Source organism: Gymnoscopelus microlampas, assembly GCF_963454915.1.
Source record: "Gymnoscopelus microlampas genome assembly, chromosome: 20".
NCBI classification, from domain to species: Eukaryota; Metazoa; Chordata; class Actinopteri; order Myctophiformes; family Myctophidae; genus Gymnoscopelus; species Gymnoscopelus microlampas.
Genome location: NC_139957.1, coordinates 9,869,153 through 9,879,937, shown reverse-complemented (window position 1 = coordinate 9,879,937; position 10,785 = coordinate 9,869,153). Strand labels below are relative to the sequence as shown.

Below are 10,785 nucleotides of genomic sequence, written 5' to 3'. Positions count from 1 at the left end.
TGCTAATTGTAGGTTTTACATTTACAGTATAGTTATAGACTAATTATAAAGGATTTGGCCAAAGCCTCCCATGAAATTGTGTTAAATATGTTTTAAACACCCAAAATAGGCTTAAACAGCACTCTGAAAGATTGCACATTAATCCTTCTGAGTGATATATTGTTAATGTTAATAATAATATTTACAAACTTTTATGAATGATTATCTATAGATAATATATTGGGAAAACATCATATGACCATGCAGAGATCAAGTCCTCTAGTGGGGCACAACTTAGTTTTAATGCCCCCAAAATTGACTAATTTCTACAGTTGGGATAGAAGCCCACAGTTGGATGTAATATTGGGAATGTATAAAAACTAGAAGTTCGGGCCGCTATGCGGCCCGAACGTCTAGCGTGACGCGTCGTTCACTTTGCAGTGCCACCTTACAGGCACCTCACAGTGTGAGAGAGAGTTTTGTGCTCTCCTAAATCCACGGCAGGCTTTGAAAGTACCCACTTCAGAAAGAGGTGACGTGCATCACCTCTCCAATGACCAAAACCCACTATGGAAGCCGTCGAACTGGTGCGATCTGACGGCATCCTAGAATTTATAGGTAGGATGTGATGTCATGCGTGATGTCATGCTGTCGTGAGATTACGTCACACTGGCGTTGTGTCCATATTCGGAGTGATGCAACGTACATACAACATACTGACAAACATACTGACAACCGACATGGCGCAGGATTCAAATTGTATATATACTAGAAGTTCGGGCCGCTACGCGGCCCGAACGTCTAGCGTGACGCGTCGTTCACTTTGCAGTGCGCCATGTCTGGCGTTGTATCTCCAGCCGTTGTGGCTTTGGTGAAGTTGTCGTCATTGTGGTGGAGAGAGTTCTTGTGGTGGAGAGAGTTCCTTGTATAGATTATTACTATTTATCACTATGGAAGCCGTCGAACTGGTGCGATCTGATGGCATCCTAGAATTTATAGGTAGGATGTGATGTCATGTGATGTCATGCTGTCGTGAGATTACGTCACACTGGCGTTGTCATCGTGATGTCAGATTACGTCACACCGTCACACTGGCGTCGCATACGGACAACCGACATGGCGCAGGATTCAAATTGTATATATAGATAGATGTTGTAACATAAGACACTGGACTTAATGTAGACTGACCCTTGGGGAAGGGAAGTAGGGGGTTGTGTGGGGGAGGGTCTGTTCATGTTTTTGTTACTCATGCCAGTGTTCACAGGTAGCGTGGACCACTGCTTTATTTGTTTTTTAAATCATTGCAGCCAACAATTTATGTAACAACATTATTCCATTCCAACAAAAAATAGGTTCTCATGCATGCCGATTGATCAAGCCCATGAACAAAATAATGAGTTGGTAAAAGGTACAGGAGGTGCCATTGGCCTAACAGTCTAGAAAACCCCACCGCCTTTCGGCGATGGATGATGGTAGCAGGACCAGAGCAGGCTAGACTTCTTGTTGATTTTGAATCACAGTACATGCATTCAGATGTAACCTCTATGTTTCAAACTTGTGCAACACAATCTCAATCATGGGCAATCCATTTCTGGATACATGTCAAGAGTTGCTTGTATTGGACACTCGAGTCGCAACTGTGCAAATGAACATACACTGCATGCGTACCATTGAGATGTTGGGCACAACCCAGTATCAGATAGGAAGTCATTGTTGATGGGAAAACACCCATTCACCAGAGTATTAAGAGGAATAACCTTCCTCTTTTCAAGAATGCAAAAGAAAAGCCAAGATCCAAGGAGAAAGCAAAACTTTCAGCTTTGAAAAGTGACTGTAACCTCTTCAGTCAACTTTAAGTAAGTTTAGAGATGGCAACCTGGATGAGTTCTTCTCTCATGAGAATAATATTTATCCTCCAGCCCTGTCCAAAGACGGTAGACTCAATTTGCCATCTCAGAAATCTGATTTGTTGGGTCTAATAGCTACTGATACTTACCCACCAGTACCATCGTCTGTTGATGCAAAGATTATTGATGGTGCTGCTAATGCCCACGCCCTACCTCTCTTTGAAATGCTAGCTGAGAAGGTTAATGCCACCACGTTCGAACCTAGGGAAGCAAGTATATGTAACTAAAGGTAGGCATGTGCTTTCATCAGGTCCTCTAGCACCAATGTCAGAGTGTGACCATGAGGAAGCAGACACAAGAGTGTGCATCCATCTGAAAGATGCTCTAGAAAAGGGTGCACAAACAGTCGTAATTCGAACAGTGGATACGGATATCAAAGTGATCCTTGTTGGTCTGTTTACCAAAGACTACCCAAATATAGGCATCTGGGTTGCTTTTGGTATGTGGGGAAAAGTCCAGGAAATATGCATCAACACTATTTCCAAAAAGCTGGGGAAGAACATGAGTTTGGCTCTACCCGGATTCCACTCATTCACAGGCTGTGATACAACTTCACAGTTCCAGGGAAAAGGCAAAAAGACAGACTGGGCTGCATGGAAATCATTTCCAGAAGTGACAAACACCTTCATTGCTATGACAGCTGATCCTTTTCAGCTGCTTAGCCAGGAATCAAACACTTTTGCATTGCTGGAAAGATACACCTGTGTTCTGTATGCCAAGACAACTGACATCGAAAATGTCAATGATCTAAGGAAGGACCTGTTTGCTAAAAAATGACTCTCAATGGAAAACATTCCTCCCACACAGGGGTAACCGCCTTCCATGCCGACATCTCGCCACTCCGACTAGTGGCTTCCGCGTGCGGTTAGGGTTAGGGTGAGGGTTAGAATAGGTATAGGGTTCGTTAACGTTGGAAAGGCGCCATGTAACCCCACACAGGCTGCACTGCTACAAGCCAGCCTGTACCCTCACCCCAGGCAGCAAGGAAAGCCCAGAAACATCTAGTTTAATAAAGTCAATAATTATGAGTAAGAGTACACCCTGGCGCCTGTCAGAAGAAATCTGCTGGTCTCCCTGCCTAGATAGATGCTGCAAAGTGAAGGATGGGGAGGCACTGGTACTGTGCATCCCTAGTAGTGAGCCTTCTCAGCAGCCGGTCCTTCGCCCAGGCAGCAGTGGCTCCAGAGGAGTTCACACAGCCCCATAGAGGCCAGTGCAGCATCCTGCCACACGGGATGGCTAGAGGCCCCACAAGTGGGCCCCAGGCCAAAGAAACAGACTCCCTCCCCCTCCCCCCGCTGAGGAGCGGCCCCCATCTCAGCGATAGCCACCAATCAGTCAGTAAGGAGGAAGTTGTTGTACAGATATGGGGGTAAAAAAGATCATGTAGACTTGTCACAGCCAGGCATGTTGCCAAGGGTGCAGCGACAAAAACGAACAAAACAAAAATCTAGTTAAAAAAAAGATGATGCCAAACTTTTCTGGCATCTCCGCCAGGCCGGACGGTCGAAGGCTGTTTGTCTGAAAGCTTCATCAGTAGGTGAGGGGTGCTGCTGATTCATTTCAGCACAGATGTTTTTTTTGTTTGAGCAGGTGTTTGGTCCCCCTCCCCCGCCTGCTCTGGTCTGCAGCCCCTAAAGCCTGTGCGTTACGCCGGGGCTAGAAGACAACTCTGTTTTCCAAATTGTTAAACGACACAGCCCAGTTACAGCCTAATCAAAATATTCAAATAATCTTCCCTTAATGATGGTGCTTCTTAGACAAAAACCTCTCCCAGTGTTTGTGGTTGAGACCAGTGAAGTCGTCCAGTTTGGCTATCTCTTTGAGGTATTGGGCCAGGTTAAACAACTCCCTGTCCTTCTCTCTGTTCGTATGAGCCTTCATAAAGGGACGGATCTTCAGGCCGTTCTGTGGGTTCATGAGGAAGTTGCGTCTGATATCGTCAAACATGATAGTGTTCTTCCTGCTGTAGAACTCGCCATACTTACCCCAGATCACCCCCAGAGGTTTCACGTCCACTACCCCTTTCTTTGGAGTGTGTACAGTGATCATGGCCGCACTGTCCAGCATGAACGTGATCTTGTAGTTGGGGTTGCCTGTCACTCCCAGCTCCTTCATTTTGACATCAATGTACTTCGTACTTGTGGCAGACCAGATGACTATGTCATAGTCCTCGTAGGCAGAGGTCAGAAACTCATGGAGGAACGGCCTCATCAGCTCCTGGCCCGTCTCTGCGCATGACTTGTGATCGAACAGTGTGTAGTCTATATCCAGTACCAGCAGTCTCTTGCCCTCTCTGGGTGGGTTCATCTCATCCACCTTGTAGTCCTTCACTCTGCGTGCGACTTTAGCCAGGTTCTCCTCTCTCTGCTCTACTTCAATGACCTCCTCCTCAATATCAAAATCATTCACCACCACCGTGTCTGTGTCCTCCGGCGGTGGGGCTAAAACATCTTCAAGGCTCTCCTCTCTGGTTCCCATCATCATGATCTTGGTGTTGGGCTTCAGCTTCAGGGAGCCCAGCTTCACCTCATCCTCCACTGGCTTCCCGTGGACCTTTAGTCCCAGCAGCTTCTGTCTCTCGGGCAGCACTCCAGTCATGGTTTTAATGGACTGTTTGAGATCCATGACGGTGTCCTCCTCTGACAGAGAGCTGATGGAATACTCCTGACCACACCACTTAATGATCATCGATACAGACATGGCTGCTGGTAAAAGCCTGTGAATCACAACCACTCCACTCACACACGCACACACCCCTGGTTGCAGTTAGTTATGTGCACGCAAGCAGGGTTGACAACCACACACACCCCCACAAGCAACCAAGAAAAACTGTGGAAAATCTAGTAAAAGATGAATTAAACTAAAAGATCTCTCCTGTAGATGAACATTTCGTCGACCAATAACTAAACTAAACAAAGAACACAGATATCCCCACATGAAATTCCCTTCGGTTGGTTTGGTCCAGTGTCATAAGCAGTGACATCAGCAATGATGTCACCAATCTTATACGAATAAGGGGAGAAATGCGGCGCGGCAACAAATACTAGAGACATTTAAGATGCTGTCGTCTCTCTTAGCCAAAAGGTTTGTGAAAGTGGTATGTCGGGCACCATGGAGGCCAACAATGACTGAGAGGATGATGCCAGCTCATGGTTATTGTGGAGAGACACCCAGGGGCAACCAGGTTGACCTGTTCGAGGTCCCTTTTCCCCCATGGGAGGAAAAGAAAGGAGAGCTCATTGACATCAAGAGACGACGCTTGCTCTATGAGAGTCGCAAGAGGGGCATGTTGGAGAATTGCATTCTGCTCAGCCTTTTCGCAGAACGCTACTTGAACACAATGACAGAGACCCAGCTGCTGCAATATGATAGGTTGATCAATGAGCCTAGCAATGACTGGGACATCTACTACTGGGCCACAGAGGCCCAAACCACTCCTGAAGTTTACCAAGGAGAGGTCATGGATCTGCTGAAGGAGTTCACAAAGAACAGGAACCAGGAACAGAGATTGGATGCCCCCAACCTAGAGTACCTGGACAAGGAAAGCCAGTGACAGGTTGTCCCACAAGTTCTCCCACGCTCTCGTTCTTCTACGACAGGCACCGCCGTTTCTTTCCCTTTCAACGGAACCAGAGCAATGCATTATGGGACTGGTAGAGCTTAACAAGTGGCCATCGCCTCATATAATCATATATCATATGGACTCATTATATGTGGACTCATATAATGAGTCCACATCGCATGGCGTAATCACTATACTGCACTACATTATAGTCCAGTGGTTCTCAAGGTGGGGTTCAGGAGCCCCCAGCTAAATGACTGGTAATGTTATGGGGCCCTAATGCATAGTAAACTGGGGTCCTTGATATACTGGGGGTCCGGATATAGTGCACAATATAGTAGGGAGTGATTTCAGACACAGCCTGTGTCTGGGGGTAATCTCACAAAGCAGTGGATGGGTGCAACTCCATATTTCATCTATGACATACATCTATTATGTATGACTCCATATCTGGGCATGGTTTTAGCCTGATCTGACCGCTACCGACCTCCATTATTAATATAATTATATACCATTATTATTATTCTAAATGAATAAAAATAGGGCATTTTGTGGATCTCTAGCCACAGCATGGCTCCAATATGGATCTGGGACTTAATGTGAAGGAGCACAGTGCCGACTCCAATGGGAAGTTGGTCAGATCAGTGGTTATGCAGAAATATATATCTATAAATCTACAAATCTGTCAATCTGTCTGTCCCTTAAATGCCCTTTTTCTTATTAAAACTTCTTCAGATGTTATGCCAATTTCTGTCTTGTCACTACTGACTCACCTAGCAGTGAGGAGTCCAACTCCTAGTAGGAGTTAGTGCAGTGACAATTATCACCCTAGCCACCTGGCTTCCCTCCCCCGAAGACAGGCCAATTGTGTTTGTGTAGACACTCGTCAAAGCGGAAGGACCACGATGGATTTCGAACCCACACCACCGAGCGCCCTTCTTTTATGCCCATTTAAGGAGATAGTACTGACATCAGACTGGTTTCTATGACAATGGGTACCACTTAAGGATGTCCCGATCACGTTTTTTTGCTCCCGATCCGATCCCGATCTTTTGATTTTTAGTATTTGCCGATCCCGATCTTTCCCGATCCGATCTTTTCATTTAAAAAAATATATATTGTAATTTATGCAAGTAGAATTTATTTTTATCATTTATTTTGTAGCAATAAAAGACAATAAGTCTCAAAACACTGGCTGACAGTTGAATTATTGCCAACAAAATAAATGTTAATTAAAGAAATGAAGACAAATACTGAATCTCTGAACATTGGCTTGCAGTTAATCGCACATAGCCAAAATACAATAATAATATTAGACTTGTCATTCAGGATGGAAAATAAAGTTGTCATTTTGGTGAGAAGTGGAACTTAGAAGTCATTTGAGTTTAGCGTGAGGGAGAGGGTCTACTCTGATTACTACAGCAGGGGTCCCCAAGGTTTTTTAGGTCAAGGACCCCTTAGCTAAGGGAGAGATGAAGCAGGGACCCCCAATACATATTGTATAACATTTGTGTTGCAGATTAAACCTTTTCATAGATTTTATAGATAGCTCTATAGACTTGTTTAACAGCACTGTCATCAGTGTATTTATCAGACATGTCAAACTCTCAGTACTTAGTAAAGTTGAGCCTAGGCTCTGTACTTGGTCTGCTCTTTTCCCCTCTACCTCTTCTAAAGTTCCCCTCAGAATATAGGGATATTAGGGTTCATGTGGTTAATGTAAATAAAATAAAAAGGTCCTATCACGCAAAGATTTGGAGACCCCCCTGTAGTAACTCTGAGAACCCCCTAGGGGTCCCCGACCCCCTGTTGAAGACCCCTGCTCTACAGGGAATTACTTGATATCTACACCAGGGGTCTTCAACAGGGGGTCTGGGGGGGTCCTCAGAGTTACTACAGGGGGTCCCCCAAATCTTTGTGTGATATGATTATTTGTTTTTACATTAACCACTTGAACCCTAGCATCGCTTTTCTGAGGAGAACTTTAGCCAAAAATAGCAGATCTACAAGCTCACAACGCCTCGCGCTGCGAGGCATTGTGAGCTTGTAGATCGGCTATTTTTGGCAAAGAGTTATACAGTAGGTGTGTAGTGGGAAAAAAGAGCAGCAAAGGTTTATCTGAAACACAATTATATACAATATAGAGTAGGGGGTCCCTGCTTCATCTCTCTCTCAGCTAGGGGGTCCTTGGCCTGAAAACGTTGAAGACCCCTGATCTACACTACAGAAAACATTCAGTTGGACATTATAAAACACACACACACACACACACACACACACACACACACACACACACACACACACACACACACACACACACACACACACACACACACACACACACACACACACACACACACACAGCTGACATTAATTAGTGATGTTGATTGCTATGTGGTCAAATGCGCATACAGCCTCAACGAGCCATCATTAACCAGCTACACAGCTGACTGGCAATAATATGCGCATTTGTGTTGAAAACGCATCGCATCTGATCACTCTTATCTAATCCAAGGAAGTTGGAGCAACTCTCTAAAATGGTGGATTTTAGTTTGGCTGGTCAATTTGAGATGACAACAGCAACAAAGGTTAGTAGTAGACTATTTGAGATGTAAGATGATCAGTTATTATTCCAGTGGTCTATCCAAGATGTTTTAAAACGTTGACGACCAGCGCTACTCCTCCTGTGTGCGTCTCCCTCTATGAACGCCACGGGGCCACCGTGTGTGTGTGTGTGTGTGTGTGTGTGTGTGTGTGTGTGTGTGTGTGTGTGTGTGCACGCGCGCGTGTGTGGAGAGGGGAGGGCTGGAGAGCTCAGCCTGCAGCTACAACACGTTTACAGACAGAGACGAGAGAGACTTCTCATTACGAGGTGTTTTACCGAGGGAGAACACTTCTCCATATGACGCTGTTAATGATGACTTTAAGAACGTTAAATACAATAATACAAATATTTTATTAATAACATATTTTTTAAAAATATGAATATTTTTTTATTTATTTTTTATTCCCGATCCCCGATCTTTGTTTGCCGATTCCGATCTTTTGAAAATGACGTGATCGGCCCCGATCCCCGATCACGTGATCGGATCGGGACATCCCTATATAAGTTCTCTAACAATGGGTATACTGAAAATGGGTATTGTATAACGGGATATTATTGCATAACCGGAGGGGCATGTTTTTTTTTTTTTGATTGATTGATTTTTATTTATTTATTTTTGACTAAAATGTATTTACATCATCATTGACATATCTGTCAAAAGGATGAAACACAAAAAAGCTTGAGAGCTTATTTCTATTGTGGTCCTTTGAGTGCAAATGTGTGTAAACAGAGTGTCATGTGTTTGGAGGAAACATACAACTAAAATCAATAAATGCATTCATGCAATTTGGACATACTAGACAACTAAAATAGCAAAAAACAACAACATGGGTACTGTATCTGTGTGTGTCATTTTATGCCCATATATGGAGATCCCCATATATCTCCTGATCAATATTATGTTATAGTACCTGCGTCGAAGTACTCTGATAATGGGTACTGCACTTAGTACACCGACAGGTATTACATAACCAGAGGGGCATGCGCGGGCATTGCCCTAGTAAAATCAAAGTTAAATATTTCAAATATAAAACAAAGTGTGGTGCCGATCGGTCCAGCAGTTTGCAAGATCAGCTCTGGAGACAGAGAGACAGACAGTTAGAAACAGACAAATAGATAGATGAACAGAGACCCTGTCATATAGTACTTCATGCAGTACACAGCGTGTGTCCCTTTATGCTAATGAAAGACTTGACCATACTGTATATGGAGATGCCCTCTCCAAAATTGGTACATCAGTGTTTAGACTGGCCTCTAATCTCACATTCCACTCAATATGTGGAGCTCCATATTTGGGCAAGTCTGTCGCATCAGTCATCTATGAGTATGACATATCTACCTAGGACTCCATATTTAGCCAACCCCAAATCCGGGTCACAAACATACTCTCAACCACATACAGAGATACCAATCATATTGATGCTGAATAGGCAACACAGTGGATTGACACCATTACCAGCTTCACGTTAGCGTCCATATGGACATCAGTGCCCATGTATGAGGATACCAGCACTATCCCTTATATGGGACGATTGACCAATTTGGCGAAGACATCGGTTTAACAGATGGGTCAGGCTAGCCAATCAGCCACTTACTTTGACTTATTACTTTGCCAGTCCACGAAGCTGATGGTTTGGGTTGGCCAATCAGAGAAGCCGAAGAATTCAATCTCCCAAACACAGATACAGATATTCGTGATTCTTTGGATTATTTCGGAAACCGTTGGTCGTCTGGATTACCGCTTAGCTCTGCACACCTCTGCACATGTGAGACACACAGGCCAAGTTTGGGACTGAACAGTCGAATGATGTACGAGTTATACCCAGGACAAATTCTGTGTGACAGATACACAGAGATTCCATAAATTATAGTATAATATAGAGAGGATGGGGAGGGTAAGCAATCCAGGAGTTCCGCACTCTTGCGTCGCATCACAATCTCACATCGAACATTATGTTACTGTACATGATATACATCATGTGAAAAAAAAATGGTACTTCCATGGCAACGTGCACAAGAATTGGATTATCAGGTCCAACCCTGACAAACAAACAGACAGGGTCGAACACATTTGGCGCTGATCGGTCCAGTGGTTCGCAAGATTTATCCCCACAGACAGGACTCACAGACAAGACCCCAAATCTCTTTGGCCATAACACAACAAAGGTGCTGCAAACAGTAAAGGCAAAGGGGATTACTTAAATACCTAAAGTGTATACATACAGAACTACAAAGAAGACTTGTCTCCAGTGTGGAGACGCTGATGTCTCTTCATGTGAGCCAATTCATTGAAACCCTTGTTACACTGTTGACAGTGGAAAGGTTTTTCACCAGTGTGGAGGCGCTGGTGTTTCTTGAGGTTAGATGAGCCGTTGAAACTCTTGCCACACTGTTTACAGTGGAAAGGTTTTTCTCCAGTATGGATTAGTTGATGTCTCTTCATATTACCTAAATCATTGAAACCCTTGTCACACCGCTTACACTGGAATGGTTTCTCTCCAGTGTGGACCCGCTGGTGTCTCCTCAGTCCACCTATCTCAGTGAAACTCTTGTCACAATGTTTACATTTGAAAGGTTTTTCTCCAGTGTGAAGCCGCTGGTGGTTCTTCAGGTGACTTGACAGTCTGAAAGTCTTGTTACACTGTTTACAGTAGAAAGGTTTTTTCTCTTCAGTGTGGACAGGTTGGTGTTTGTTAATTACCGGGCAATAGAGGTTGTGGCTCCTCTTC

At 44.3% G+C, this 10,785-nt stretch overlaps 2 protein-coding genes across 2 annotated transcripts; one reads left to right on the top strand and one right to left on the bottom strand.

Annotated features, from left to right (window-relative positions):
- Window positions 1-3,626: 3,626 nt before the first annotated feature.
- Window positions 3,627-4,589, bottom strand: LOC311035858 (ubiquitin-like domain-containing CTD phosphatase 1; the record flags this gene model as incomplete). Its single annotated transcript, XM_084044322.1, has 1 exon — window positions 3,627-4,589. The coding sequence occupies one exon, from the start codon at window positions 4,587-4,589 to the stop codon at window positions 3,627-3,629; it is 963 nt and encodes a 320-aa protein (XP_083900448.1).
- Window positions 4,590-4,947: 358 nt separating this feature from the next.
- Window positions 4,948-5,442, top strand: LOC311035899 (succinate dehydrogenase assembly factor 2, mitochondrial-like; the record flags this gene model as incomplete). Its single annotated transcript, XM_084044381.1, has 1 exon — window positions 4,948-5,442. One exon carries the CDS (start codon window positions 4,948-4,950, stop codon window positions 5,440-5,442), a length of 495 nt encoding a protein of 164 aa, XP_083900507.1.
- Between the last annotated feature and the right edge of the window lie 5,343 nt (window positions 5,443-10,785).